The sequence below is a fragment of the Sinocyclocheilus anshuiensis genome, unplaced genomic scaffold (genome assembly GCF_001515605.1).
Source record: "Sinocyclocheilus anshuiensis isolate Anshui unplaced genomic scaffold, SAMN03320099.WGS_v1.1 scaffold253, whole genome shotgun sequence".
Classification (NCBI taxonomy): domain Eukaryota; kingdom Metazoa; phylum Chordata; class Actinopteri; order Cypriniformes; family Cyprinidae; genus Sinocyclocheilus; species Sinocyclocheilus anshuiensis.
This window is the reverse complement of record NW_015537969.1, coordinates 2,394,548-2,410,416: the sequence shown is the minus strand read 5'-3', so window position 1 is coordinate 2,410,416 and position 15,869 is coordinate 2,394,548. Positions and strand designations below refer to the sequence as shown.

Sequence of the window (15,869 nt, the reverse complement as noted above, 5' to 3'; positions counted from 1 at the left end):
GTGATGGTCTGAATGGCTTGCCACAGGCTCCGTGTGTCTCTGCTGTCTGTGAATTGATTGTTGATTTTTTGAGCATACGACCGTTTTGCATCTGCAATTCTAATCTGAATGTCATGAAATATAATTGAAATTCATTGAAATTCATAAAGCTCTACTTTTAACTAGAAAATAAAAGTCTGTTAACTTTGAAAGTCTGGAAAAAAGTTTAAAAAGCTTTGAAGTTTAAAGGTTGATAGACTCATAGATGATAGATAGACAGATACAACAGATCAACAGAATGATGGATGGATAGACAGAATGCTAGAATGAGAAAGAAAGATAGAACGATAGATAGAACGATATATAAATAGATAGATAGATAGAATGATAGATAGAACGATAGATAGATAGATAGATAGATAGATAGATAGATAGATAGATAGATAGATTGATAAAACGAGATAGAATGATAGAGAGAATGCTACACAATGCAACATTACAATGATAAAAGATAGAATGACAGACCGAAAGACAGATAGATAGATAGATAGATAGATAGATAGATAGATTGCTTTGACACAATCTGTATTGTTAAAAGCGCTATATAAATAAAGGTGACTTGACTTGACTTGAGGGCATATGATTGTAGGTCACAAGACTGACAATCTCTTCCTGTTAAGCGACAGCTGACTGCTCTGCACCAACGCATGAACTGTGACTACAGCAGCTGCATTCAACTTTGTTAAAGTAGGGGTCAGAAGTCTATTTCAAATAAATGGCCCCTTGCTACATATTATTAAAAAAAAAAAAATTTTTGAATTGGAAATCTGGATTTGAAACCCATAATAGCATTTAGTACCATGTTGTTATGATGCTTACATTGCTAAGCTTAAGTGGAACAAAGAGCTGACATGTTTCTTTAGGTAATATTAAGTTAATACTGTAGTTTAACATTTTGATTTTTAAGAAAAAAATTGGTAACACTATAATACATTTTAATGTATAAACATTATTTAATGCATATATCATGAACATGTTAATTTACAACTATTTATATCCTAAATCTAAAATAATTTATCCATACTCTATCATTTAAATGTTTGGGGTCGGTAAGATTTTATTTCTCTGTTTTTGAAAAAAGTCTCTTATGCTCACCAAGGCTGCATTTATTTGATCAAAAATATAGTAAAAAGAGTAATATTAGGGGGGAAGTCGTGGCCTAATGGTTAGAGAGTCGGACTCGTAGCCGCAGCAAAAAATGGCTGCCCACTGCTCCGGGTGTGTGTTCACGGTGTGTGTGTTCACTGCTGTGTGTGTGCACTTTGGATGTGATAAATGCAGAGCACTAATTCCGAGTATGGGTCACCATACTTGGCCACATGTCACGTCACTTCACTTCACTTTATTATTAAATAGTATTTCAATTTAAAATAACCATTTTCTATTTTAATATTTAAACATTTTATTTTGAATTTTTAGCAGTAATTACTTCATTCTTCACATTATCACAATGTGTCACATTATCATTCAGATATCATTGTAATAGTTCGTGCTCAAGAAACATTTCCAATTATTACCAATCTACAGTTGAGGTCAAAAGTTTACATACACCTTGCAGAATCTGAAAAATTGTAATTATTTTACCAAAATAAGAGGGATCATACAAAATGTGTTGTTTATTTAGTACTGACCTGAATAAGATATTTCACATAAAAGATGTTTACATATAGTCCACAAGAGAAAATAATAGTTGAATTTAAAATTACCCCGTTCAAAAGTTTACACCCCCTTGATTCTTAGTAATGTGTTGTTACCTGAACATGGGGGGGTTACCTGAACATTGTGTAAACTTTTGAACAGAATGGAGATGTGTACATTTTTCTTATTTTGCCTAAACATTATATATTTTTTTTCATTTAGTACTGCCCTTCAGTGGCTACAGACGATACTTACATGTTTTCCAGAAGACAAAATAAGTTAAATTTACCCTGATCTTCAAATTCAAAATGCTTTCACCCTCCGGCTCTTAATGCATCGTGTTTTCTTCTGAAACATCAGCGAGTGTTTGAACCTTCTGTAATAGTTGCATATGAGTCCCTCAGTTGTCCTAAGTGTTAAAAGATTGATCTCAAAATCATACAGTCATTGTTGGAAAGGGTTAAACTACACAAAAATGCTGAAAAACCAAAGAATTTGTGGGACCTGAAGGATTTTTCTGAAGAACAGCAGGCAGTTTAACTGTTCAGGACAAACAAGGACTCGTGAACAACTATCACTAAAAAAACAAACAAACAAAAAACACAGCTGTGGATCATTCAAATAACAACACATTATTAAGAATCAAGCATATGTAAACTTTTGAATGGGGTTAATTTTTATAAATGCAATGTCTTTTATGTGAAATATCCTATTCAGGTCAGTATTAAAGAAAAATAACACGCATTTTGTATGATCTCTCTTATTTTGGTTAAATAATTAACATTTTGCAGATTCTGCAAAGTTTGTTACATTTTGACCTCAACTGTATATCTTACTGACCTCAAACGTTTGAATGGTAGTGCATTTTGTTCATAATACATTAACCTTAATTTGTATTAATTTGTCTAAATTTAAAAAAAAAATTGATGTTGAGATGAAATACATAAATAAACACTGTAAAAGTATTATTCATTGTTAGTTCATGTTAGCTATTCTATTAACTAATGTTTTACCCAAGCGTTATCCAAAAATTGTTTGAGATGAAACAATAATTGTCTGGACCCACAACAGACCCCCGGTTGAAAACCCCTGCACTAAATTAACACTCAGCCTGTTCAGTCTGCTCTGAGAGCATATCCAACCTACCAAGTCTAACACGTTTGCGAGTGCCGTTCGTATTCTCATCATGCGAGGCGCTAGCTTAGACAATAGGTCTCCGTTTTACTATTTGCTAGAGGCAAGATTAATTATTTTTCCATTAATTAGATTAGCCTCTCCAAGGAGGGAGCCAGCATCTCCAGATGCCCAAATCTCATTTGCAGTTGTTTGTTTGAGTGGGCCGCTTCACGGCACCACCAAGAAATAAACAACGCAAATCACATCTGACCATGAAAAACAACGCAAACACCTCACAGAAAACACACAGCACCTGAGACCTGGGCTGTGGACGATATATATATATATACACACACACTTTGGTTGCTTTGGGCTAATAAGCTCATCATGTTCACTCATGCATTTTAACATGATATACACTGATGAAAAATACACACATTGAAATGAGGCAGGCCTCAACTCTAATCTCATTCATGATTTTTCTCTTCGACTGCTGGCTTGATATATTTAAAATGCATATTAAAGTGGGTGGAGCTCATGTTGGTTAAGTCTAGCCAATGAAAATGCAGAAAGTCTGAAACCTACCAGTACAATGACAGCAGCGGGGCCGACAAAAGCATAGAGCAGCCCTCCTTCCAGAGACAACCAACAACTGAAATTGAGAGAAAAAAAGAGATACAGTGAAATATAAACGCTGCAAATCACAAGAGAGATTTGAGACATTGTTGGCTTCAGAAAAAAAAGGGGTTGGTAAGAAAGTAACTGAAAATATATTTTTTAATAAAAATCTTTTTTTTTTTTCCTCACACAGATAAAGATTACATTAAAAAGGGAGAAGAGCAATAAATGAAGCCAGCTTGGATTCTAACCAAATTTATTCCCTAAATGAAGAAACTGAAGTGGATATCTCAAACGCAACCTCTTCATCTTACTACTTGGTTACTGGAAATATCATATTGTTAAAGTGCTTTCATTGCAGAGACCAAATAAAAGACAGAAAGATATTGCCTGTTAAAGTTCTACACAAACATGCAGCTTTACAAAGGCTGGAAGGTCATACTTTATAGATGAGCATTATTAATCATGATTTTAATTAAGCTATTTCAATATTTGCTAATGTTCTGGTCAAGTGCAATCAAATAGATTTAAATTTAGTTTGTATTCTGAAGTCCTTGTGAAATGTCCGCTGTGAAAAGATCATAGTGCAATCTCTATGAAAAAAAAATCGGATGAGCTTCAAGCTATGGTGAAATTCCAGCATGACTACAGGAATGTTTGCTTGATGGCGCTCACAGAGACTTGGCTTTCCGAAGCGGATTCATATTTTTTTTTTACGACTGTAAAAAAAAAGATATGTGGTGGTGATGGGATCCTCGCATAAGACATCTTTAATCGCAGGGTGAGCACAGTTCCCTAAGTCTCAAAGCACTTCCTTGAGAACAATATAATGACATGGAGACGCTGAACAATTTCTGAACTGAATTTTTTTTTTTTTTTAAATATATCCTTTGACCACAGTTGATTATCATTTTACCATTTTTTTTACACCGAGGAGTGCATATTAAGTCTCTTCAAATTTACGACTTTGGCGGTTTACGACTGGATGACTTTGGAGTACCTGTTCATATGGACCGGGATGCGAGGGAAACCGGTAAAGTGCAAGGAGGTGGGGTATGTCTGTATATTAGAGAGAACTGGTGCAAATCAGTGTCTGTTAAGGAGAGAGTGTGCACGAAAGATATTGAGTTGCTGACGGTGGCATTAAGACCTCAGTACTTGCCTCGCGAGTTTCCTCAGCTGTTTGTCACGGTTGTTTATATTCATCCCCGAGCAAACAAGGACAATGCGGCAAGGGAGATTGAACGCGTGGTGCATGAACTGCAATCTGTATCTCCTGATGCACCCAGTTTTATTCTGGGAGATTTTAATAATTGTACATTGGAGAAATCACTGGGACACTTCAACCAGTATGTAACTTGTCCAACACGTAAGGATAAAATTTTAGACTTGTGTTATGGATCGATTAAAGGAGCTTACAAGTCATTTGGTAAACCACCTGTAGGAACTTCAGATCACAATACAGTATTACTTGTTCCTACATATAAAACTGTTTTGAAACGTGAAAAGGCACAGTTAATTAAGATGAAGGACTGGTCTGAAGATGCGATGTTACGTTTAAAGGGGTGTATGGAACAGGGCCATCCTTAGGGGGGTGCAACTGGTGCGGTCGCAGCCAGTTGGGGGCCCCGCAGCGGACGGACCGAAGGGGAATTCCCCCCACCTTTTGTGAGGATATGTTAATACCTGTGAAATCGTTTAAGAAATTTCCAAACAGCAAAACATGGGTCACAAAATCACTCAAGAGTCTTCTGTCAAAAAGGTATAGGGCCTTTAAAGAGGGAGATACAGTTGAGCATTCTAGGCTAAAAAAAGAAATTAAGTGTAAAATTAAAAGGGCTAAATCAGCCTATAAGGAAGATCTTGAGGTAAAATTGAGAAAAAAAGTCTTGAAACCATTATCAATGGTAAGTTATGAAAGCTCATTGAAGACAAAATTCATAGGCTCTTGCAGATTGTGTCTGCAGATGTCTTATTTGAGGATTAATAATTTGTGGTATATATAGGTCAGGATAGTAGGAAAAGTAATAATATAATTAGTTTGAATGGATTCAGTTGAGATGCAGTTTTGTCACAGGATTTTAATAATTTTTATTTAAGATTTGATGCTTATGATTTTAAACAGGAAATCGATGGGTTGAAAAACTGAATATAGAATAAACGGGGAGTATGATTTTTTTAATGTGAGCGATGTGATAACAGTTTTTAAACAGTGTAAAATAAGGAAGGCACCTGGGCCTGATAATATAGGGGGTAGGTTACTTAAGGAATGTGCCGAGCAGTTAGGTCCAATATTTTATGAAATTTTTGCTCTGTCCCTCCAACAACAAAAAGTACCTGCACTGTGGAAGCAGTCTACAATGATTCTAGTGCCAAAAAAGCATAATGTACAGGTACTGGATGATTTTAGACCTGTGGCGCTTACATCACTAGTGATCAAATGTTTTGAAAAATTAGTTAAGAAAGTAATTATGCAAAGGACAATTTGCATATAGGCCTAAGCGAGGGGTAGCGGATGCAGTAGCGACTCTCTTACACTTAGTACTTCAGCATCTGGATAAGCCTAATAAACTAATATTTTAGTTGAGAAGCTCATTAATGAATTTGGGTTGGATTTTAGTCTCGTAGGATAGATTTTAGATTTCCTTGTGCAGAGAACACAGAGAGTTAAAGTAAATGACTGTTTTTCTGAATGGCTGGTGTCATCTACTGGGTCACCTCAAGGATGTGTCCTCTCTCCTTTATTATTTATCTTGTACATAAATGACTGTAAGAGTAGTTATAGAAATAGGCATATTATAAAATTTGCTGATGATTCTGTAATCGTTAGCTTAATGAGTGAGGAGGACTCCATGTATGGTCCTGTGGTTGATGATTTTATAAGGTGGTGTCAAAGTGCTTTCTTAAAACTTAATGTTTCTAAAACTAAGGAGATTATTGATTTTAACTCTAGGAGGAAATTCAGTATAAGCAAACAAGCATTAATGGAGTAGGTATTGAGAGTGTTGAACAGTAAAAGTACTTGGGTACTGTTTTGGATAACAAATTGTCATTTTCTCCCAATACTGATGTTTTGTGTAAGAGGGTGAAGCAAAGATTGTATTGCTTGCTGAAACTAAGGTCATTTAATGTGGACAAAACATTGATGTGCATGTTCTACATATGCCATATTGAGTCACTGTTATCTGTTTCATTGTTGTCCTGGTTTAATTCTCTAAATGTGAAAAACAAGAATTGTCTTGAGAGGATTGTAAACCAGGGAAGTAAGATAACCGGGAGGAAGCAGATGACTATGGCCCAGTTATATCATAGACAGGTTTTGGGTAAAGCCCAGAGCATTTTGTTAGATGATTCCCACCCCATGTATCACGAGTTCCACCTTCTCCCTTCTGGCATTCGTTATAGAACCCCTATTAGTAAAACAAATCGGTTTAGACATTCATTTATCCCTTCATTTATCCCTTCAGCAGTAAAGTTTTTAAATTTAAGGTAATAATTTTTTAGGAAGGAAATGGATTGTGTTTTTTCTATTGTGTTTTTGTTGTCTATGTGAAATGCTTGTATTCTGCAACCAAATTGCCTTCGGGAAATTAATAAAGATGAACTGAACTGAACTGATAGACGTATGCACTCAATCATGCATACGTCTGTAGAGAAGAGTGCCTGTGAAGTAAGCAGGCTGTTACTGAGGCCGGCAGTGAGGTTATCTGAGGCTGCTGACTTCTTGGCAGTGTTTCCAAAATGTGTCCTTTGGTTTGAGGGGAATCCATGTGTCAGACATATCCAATTAAAGCACTCAAAGGCCACCATTGTTTTCAACTTTTGTCTCCGATTAGTCAGGGAGCTCCCTGGCTTAAATCAATTGCTTAGCAGTGGAGTAAAGACAGAAACCATTATATGCAGAGCAGCAGAAAATGGCCACCACTTTGTGGGAATCCATAGGAATAGAGGAAGAACAGGACTCTCTGAGGACTCTCTGACTCAAGATTCTTGTTGAAGAATTTCTTCCAAAGTAAAAGGTCAACATTAGGCAGCATACACTCACAAAACGCACTTCTTGCATTTGTCTGTGCATCAAAATGCAGCTCTAAAGATGAAAACAGCTGGCATCATATCAGTTGGTAAAACCTATTTTCAGACTTGGATTTGGTCACACTTCAACACGTCACACTTTGGTCCAATTCAACTTTTACCAAAACTCCTGATTTGCTGCTTATTAATATTTGATATGGTAGTTGTTAAGTTTAGATACTGGGTAAGATTAGGGATGTAGAATATGGTCAAGCAGAATATGTGCTTTATAAATACTAATAAACAGCCAATATGTTAATAATAGGCATTCTAATAAGCAACTAGTTAACACTGAGAATTGGTCCCTGTACTTAAGTGTTACCTATTATTTGTTCACTGGTCTCTTGACATGAACATAAATTAGGACATTTTGATTAAAAAAAAAATTAGATATCAAATCATCATTCTTAGAATTGTGAAACTCTATATACCGGAATGAAATGTGTCATATATATTGCAATAAATGTCAAACATGTGCATTTTCCACATGCTAGTAGTTTCAGTTTCCCTTCAAATATTTTTTAGGCTTGTCATGTATGCTAAATGTTTATAATGAATGCCACTGTTATTTATGTTTGTTTTATACTGATATATATATATCAGATATATATACATACATACATACATAAATAATAGTGGCATTCATTATAAACATTTAGTATAAATGACAAGCCTAAAAAATATTTGATTCTTGTTTAAAATTTAAACACATTTAAATAAATTTAAATAATTTGTTTTGGAGTGAGGGAAATTCAATGCATTTTTATAGTGGTTGTTTTGTTTTATTTACCAGTATTTTACATTATTTCTGAATGTAACAAAGACAATGCAACTACCCATTTTACCAAGTACTCTGTGATCATACAAAATTACTATAACAAATAAATATCGTAATGTATTTTAGATGTACTGTAGGTACTTCTGTATTAATTTTAACATCCAAAGACTTGACTGAGACTTGACATACTGTAACTCTCAAAACAGAACCAGAACAATGTTTTAATGTAACATAAATGTTTTCTTTGTGAAACTGTGCTGCATCAGTGATACTTACTAACTTGGTGTGCCGTAACCTCTGGCCCGGGTAAAACCCACAGATACAGCGACCACAAGGGCTGGAAGACCTGCAAGATAAAGCTTATGATGAGGAAAGGGATAAAAAAAAAAAAAAAAACTGAAATTGAAAATTTGTTTAATTGCTTATTAGTATTTTAATGCAACATGTGGAGGCAAAGTTCATTGAAATTATTTACTGATAAAGAATATTGAGTTGAAATTCTGAAAAAAATAAATAAAAATTTAATACTGACATGCAGTGAAAGCAAAGATATTTTATAAATTTAGCCTGCATGTGAAAATTGCCCGCCACATATAATAACAGTGGACAAGCACTGCTAAAAGGAAAATTATGAACAGAAAATGCGACCTAGAATTTTTGATTTTTTCAGAACCATTAATGGCAAATGGCCAGAGGCTGGAGGGGAAGTTAGCTGAAGTAATCTCCTCTCACATTGGTGACTTTCTGTAGCTTGTGCCCTTTTCATGGACAAATGCACATGGCGTACAGGTACACCATTCCCCATGTGCGCAGTGCCCTCCCAGACCCCAGACACACTACTTTAGCAGAGAGCAATTCCCATGGGTCTCTGTGTATGTGTCTTTTTTCATGAGGCTGAAGTGTAGCAGTGTAAATTTTCCTGTCTGTGTTCTCTAAAAGCGCTCCACAGGGCAAGTACACAGAGAGAGCACTGTGACCCTCTTATAGAAACACTGTGAATGTTAGCTGTTACCAAAAAGCTTATATGACGTACAGTATAATGCAGGCCCGGACTGGCCATCGGGAGCACTGGGAGAATTCCCGGTGGCCTGGCGGCTGATTTGTCCCTGTTTTTTTTTTTTTAGTTATTATTATTATTATTATTAATATTTTATATCTTTGCCTTCCCAATATACCAAAGTGATCATTTCCGATTTTGTCATTCGATAATAAATCGATAAAAAAAACATAATTCGGTTAGTCTTGACTGGTAGCGCTATACGAATCGGCTCGTCTGTTACTCGCTTCCGTCAAACGGTTTCAAACAGAGTAATCGATGCGTGGGACCCGAGGAAGGAGAGGAAACGGCCAGAACAAGCAGTGAAATGTAGCAAAATTACTGACCTGTTCAGGGATTCAAGTGCAGGTCAGTTTCATCAGTAAATACGCTACTGTAGTTTTGTCTTTATTAACCTAGTTGAGTAGGCTATTAAACTGCTGTTAGGCTATCAGGAGCACCCTATTATTATTATCAGTCAGAATACTGTGCTAAAGGGCATCATTATTGATTGTAAAGTTACATTAATAAATTTAGCAGACAGATATTAATATGGATCACTGCCTAATAATGCAATAGTGTGTTCAATATTAGGATTTTTTTAATTTTGACATTTAGGCACTTTAGAAAATGTGTTTTAATATATTTGTATGAAATATAATGTAGGTTTGTTAAATATTGAGCATTTAAGTCATTTTAAGATAAATAACAACATTCTGTGCTAACAAATTGCAATGAGATGGTTGTTTTGCAACAAGGTGGACACAGTTCTGTTCATAACAGTAGAGAGACAGAGATATTGGGGAAAATTAAGAAAAGGAAGAAAAGAAACAGGGAAGTGAAGGTGCAGTTCAAGAGAGAACCTTTAACTATTTTCCACGGCCCCAGACTAAGGATTTAGACCTTTTTATGCGATGGCCATAGAAATAATAGGGTTGTCTGTGGTTTCAGAAATTGTTGTTGGTGTATAGGATGGCCTGGATGAGTGTGAGATTTCCCGGCCTGAAATTGCGTCCCAGTCCGGCCCTGGTATAATATCATTAAATGCACATTACTGTGTTTTGCTTCAGGTGTTACCTTTCAAATGCATATATTTAAAATGTTTCAATTCAGAAATCCAAGGGCACAAAGTTTAAAATAACATGTTCAGTATAGCAAATTTATTTTAATTAAGAAAGTGAAAGGGATATTTTAAATACAACCTCTTTATCTTATTACTTAATGTTTCTGGATATATCACATTGTCAAATTGCTTTCATTTTTTTTTTTATGTCATACAGTACAATGTAATAAAAAACATTCTGAAAAAAGTCAGAGCTTCCCATTTACAAATAAGATGTAAAAAAAAAATAATTGTAAATACTGACATGTCTTGGAATTGTAAAAATGTATATTTGTTACAAAATAAATAAATCAGAAACCATGATAAAAAATAAATAAAATCACAAAACCTTATTAAAAAATAATGAATGAATGAATTTGACATGCAGTTGGCAAAGTATGCAGGACTCTGTGAAAAACGTTTTCATATATCAGGTCATGAAAATTCAATATTTATATTTTATATATTTTTTATATTTTAATAATTATATATAAAATTATATAATTATATAATATTTGTACATTTATTTTTTATAATTGTATTTTCTTTGCGAGAATCTATATAATATTAAATGTTCATGAGTTCTTGAATATAATTGTTCCCCCGTAGGAATTTAAAAAATAAAAATAAAAAAGATTGCATTTGACTATTTAGTATACAGCAGTAAACACTATCATAGCTAAAGATCTTTTCAGAATGAAGTTTCCCATCTCAAGACTGAGGAAGGTGTACTTATTGGTCCTTGATTACACTGACGTTTACAGTGACCTTTACTTTGTAGAATCCCATCCTCCCTCTCCTCCCGGTGTGTGTGAGGGCTTCCTGGCCTCTCCTGCTGGTGTCATCCCTATTGTGTTTGCCATCACAGTCAGGGAGGCCAGCTTTACTCATGTGCTAATTAGACCTATCCATTCTTCTCGCTCTATGTCTGTGTGCCACGTCCACACATAATGAGCTCTCCTCTGAAATATTCATGTAATTAACAATGCTTTGATTAACTCTGGAAATTAAAGGCAATTAGAAAAACTCCGGTTTAGAGAACAGGATTGAAAGACGTGGGAAGGGAGGGGATGAACGGGATCCAAATGCGGCTTTGGAGGAAGCAGCACACAATGAAGGAACATGAGTTTGCTCTGGATTCAAGCTGTGATCATTGCATACTGTAACCTGCGGGGGGTCAAAGTTTGGATAGTTAGAATAGTCAGTTGGCTCCTTCTGGTCGATTCCGTAACCATACTACACTATGTGGGCCAAATAATGTTTCTTCACGGATGACCGTTCAAAAGTAGCTGTATATTGTAATAATTTCTTTTTCCAGCAGCATAAAAAACAACAACACTGAGACACAAACAGAAATCTTAAAAATATAAAATCTTTATAAATATATGATATATCTTGCAGCAGACAAGGAATAATGTAGGCAAATAAATACATAAATAAAAAATATGTTATTTATTTATTTATTTATTTATTTATCCTGTAAGTTCTAACAAAGAGCCCAGTCACATGACATTCTGGGCTTAAATAAATAAATAACTAAATAAATAAAATTGAGCAGGCAGGGGTAATATGCAGTGCTTGATGAAAACAGAAATATTTATATGGTAAACATTAAAGATTAAAATGCAATAATTATATTTTTCTTTGTTGGGAAACTATGTAATTTTCAATGTCCATTAATATTATTTAATTTATTTTTCACAGACAGTCAGTCAGTCAGTCAATCAATCAATCAATCAATCAATCAATCAATCATTGATTTTTTTTTTTGAATTTGAATCATTTCAAACTATACTTTCTTGACAATTCCAAGAAGCCAGTAAACAATGTTATTTACTTATTTATTTATTTAACCATATGTGTTGCATATTCATATTTTACTTTTTTTCTTTTTTATAATAGGCTTTTGGCTTTACGGATTAGACAGTCAGATATAAGACTCAAAACAATAGGGAGAAGAAATAACACAAGCTGGATTCAAATTTAGGTCGCCCATTCAATCACCTCCATCTGACCTTGTACACGACCAGCCAGAGCAATCTATGACAATATCCACATTTCACATTTTGAGTAACATGAGTAATACTTTTTGGACATCCTAGTTAGAAATCTACCACTTCCCTGGGGGCGGCAATGCTATTCTACAATATCTGCAAAGGGCATCTATGAATTAATGGAAGTGATTGTGGATCAATAAGTAACAAAACAAGTACGTGTGTGCTACTGCAAGTGCTTGAATATCCTTTCAGATCCCGCCAGTGTTAAGATGGATGCACACAATGCATTTCTTATCAACGATCAGACATCTACGTCTTGTAATACAGAAGTAACATTGAGCTCCTGTGGCATGCTTATGGTGTGTCATTTGGCTCCACTGAAGCAAACTGACATTGCAGACAATCTGATGTGACTGAATTGATAAGAGCTGGCATGTTATACTCCTATGGATGAAAAACTGAAGCTGAAGCGTTACAATAACATCGCTTTTGACCTTTGATGTTAGTTTCTGGTGTGTGTGTGGGTGTCCTACCCCAGCCCAGGCACAGGAAACGCTTGCGAATGAGGCGGGACCTCATCTTGCCAATCACAGCCAGGTAGGACTGCCATGCTTCTGTCAGTACCCAGCAGAAAGAGGCCAGAAAGAAGAAGTGCAAAAAGGCAACAGTCACAGTGCACAGTCCCTAGAGACAAAAGAGGGAAGAAGAAAGAAATAGGGAGTAAGAAATGATGAAAAAGATGCGAGAGAAAGCACAGGAAGCAAGAAGAGGTGCAAATGGCTCTCAGCTGTTCATTATCGAAGCCAAGAGAGAGAGAGATGAAGTGATTGAGTAGGAGAAGTGGGAACGAGCCGCGGACATTAACGAAAGTCCATTTGGAGAGAAACTGACTCGGTTCCACTGTGGTGCGAAAATGAGCTCTAACGACGCATTCTGTCTAGGCTTTTTTCTTCATAGACGCTACTTAAAAAGTGAAAATGGGTTAGTTACAGGTTGAATAGTTTCTAAGGCAAAATAGCAGGCTGGAATTAAAGAAAAGTATGATTTAAGTAAGCGGCGAACGCAAATGAGAAGTGGTAAGCAGAGTATCTCGCTGAGGTTTTATACAATAATGAGGTGCACATTCTAGTGCTAAACACCGGCCCGCTCAGCAAATGACCCAGGAAATGAGAAGGATTTCACACCATTCATGGTTTCCGAAATTAGGCTTATCTGTACTTTCTTAAACTAATGCCGAATATGAGAATTTAGTGAAATATTAAGTCTGGATCGAGGGGGAAGGGGTCCTCCGAGCAGTTTTCTTTGTAGCTCAGAGCGACAGGTTGGGTTTGAATGGCAGCTCTTATTTCTCAGGTGCCTCTGTAGTCTATCTTACGCTCTCTCAGTGAGACTGTCACGGCTGACACAAAGCTGACCCTCTAGCGCCTTCCACGCGTCTGTCTGCTACACGCGCCTGCCTGACTTTCTCAAATTCTATCGTGGCCACTTACATAATGTCATGACAGGCTGGAAAGAGAACAAACACCAGTTACCTGTACCACAGACAGACTACTATCTCTAGGGAGTCTGGGATCCAAGGTTAAGTGCCATTCAGAACTCAATTTTAAATTGAATGTATTTTGCATTCAAATTTAAGGTAACACTTTTTTTTTTTTACGGTGCCCTCGTTACACGTTACATGTATTTACTATTATAATAACAATAAATTATGCATAATTACATGCAAGTAACCCTAAACCAAACCTGAATCCTAACCCTAACCATTTGTAAGTACATGTAGTTAATTAATATTACTCAGTACTTAAAAGTATAATTACACTGGAACAAGGACACCTTAAAATAAAGTGTAACATATATTAAAAGTTTTATTTTTTCTTCAATATTCACAAATATTTTTCACAAATATTATTAACAAAAACAACTACATAGGGGCAACTTCCAGGAACACAAAAATAATATTATTTAGTTTAATGAGTTATTTATAGTTTAATAAGTTAATGTCATGTAGATCATGCTGGAAGGACATATAATTCCCCAGAATACTCTAATATATTCAAATTGGAGCCAAACATGAAGACAGCAAGATGGGAACCTAAAGGTTGTTCTTTCTCATCTCTTTCTGTCATACACATGAGAGAAATACAAATGTGCACACACTCTAATCCTTTAGTAAGTGCAAGTTGTTAACTAACATTACTCTGTACTTAAAAGTATAATTACACTGGAACAAGGACACCTTAAAATAAAGTGTAACCCTATTTAATGTTTTTATTTGAACTGAATTTTTATGAAGGTAGCATATTTAGCAGATTTAGAATTGTAATTTCAAATTATGTAGAATTAAAACATAATAAAATTTAATTTAATAAGTTTATATAACTAAATAATAGTAATAATAATAATTAAAACTCACCTTATGACATTATATATTAAATCACTTTATATAATAAATAAATAGCAGCTACATACAATTATGAGGATGTACAATTATACTTGATGTATTTTCTCTTGTGGACTATATGTTAACATCTTTTAAGTGAATTGTCTTATTCAGGTCAGTACTAAATAAACATAACATGCATTTTGTATGACTTGTATGATAATTAAAATTTTGCAGATTCTGCAAGGTGTATGTAAACTTCTGGTTTCAACTGTATATTTAAATCAACTAATTTCATGTAGACCATGCCAGAAGAACATTTACTTCCCCAAAATAATCTTCAAATTGTAGCCAAACATGAAGGCATCAAGATGGGAACCTAAAGGTTGTTCTTTCTCAACTCTTTCTCTCATATACATCAGATAAACACAAATGTGCACACATACTCACCTTACTGAGAGTTTGGGACTGTCCCACCAGTATCAGCACATTGGAGGCCAGTATGGACAGGCAGAAGTTCACCAAGATGATGGACCTCTCTGAACGAATGTACCTAAGAACAAGACAAGACAAGAAAATCACATGCTGACAACTTTAACAGCAACTTTGTGTTGCTATTATGCAATTATTATCTTTACAAAAGCTTGATATACAGGTTTATGACATAAAATGTGTGGGATCCATTTATCAAAATCCATTTATCATTTTTTTCACTTCATTGAACACTAGAGCGGCATCCCAGATGACCTACACATGAACTCCAAAACAGCTTCTTGCACGCAAGCAAGAGTAAAATGTCCTCATCCACTATTTGAGCTCTGGCCAGATCTGCTCAAGAGGACAATGACAGCGTCGCCTGGATCAATGGTCTGAGTGATAGGGCAGGCCCGTGATAAGCTCTCTGATGTGGCAAGTGCACTAATCTTGGATAGAGGAAATACCTTCCCACCTGCTACTCAGGAATTATGGGATAAGGGTCAAAATCATAGTATATCGAGACATTTAAACCAGCTCTAGCACCCTTAAAAATGAGCACCAAAACAGCATATTAGAATGATTTCTGAAGGATCATGTGACATATATATATATATATA

At 35.3% G+C, this 15,869-nt stretch overlaps 1 protein-coding gene and 1 long non-coding RNA gene across 4 annotated transcripts in view; both read right to left on the bottom strand.

The window, feature by feature from the left end:
* LOC107670015 (uncharacterized) overlaps positions 1-15,869 on the bottom strand; it is a 718,471-nt gene that overhangs the window by 433,486 nt on the left and 269,116 nt on the right. The gene's annotated exons all lie outside the window — the stretch shown is intronic.
* LOC107669951 (adhesion G protein-coupled receptor B2-like) overlaps positions 1-15,869 on the bottom strand; it is a 303,770-nt gene that overhangs the window by 47,204 nt on the left and 240,697 nt on the right. For all 3 annotated transcript variants that reach the window (XM_016462397.1, XM_016462388.1, XM_016462399.1), the window contains exons 18-21: positions 15,226-15,328; positions 12,929-13,079; positions 8,537-8,606; positions 3,379-3,445 (exon numbers count right to left, since the gene is read on the bottom strand). In XM_016462397.1, coding sequence (XP_016317883.1) covers positions 3,379-3,445; positions 8,537-8,606; positions 12,929-13,079; positions 15,226-15,328 — 391 coding nt within the window. The remainder of the gene's footprint in view (positions 1-3,378; positions 3,446-8,536; positions 8,607-12,928; positions 13,080-15,225; positions 15,329-15,869) is intronic.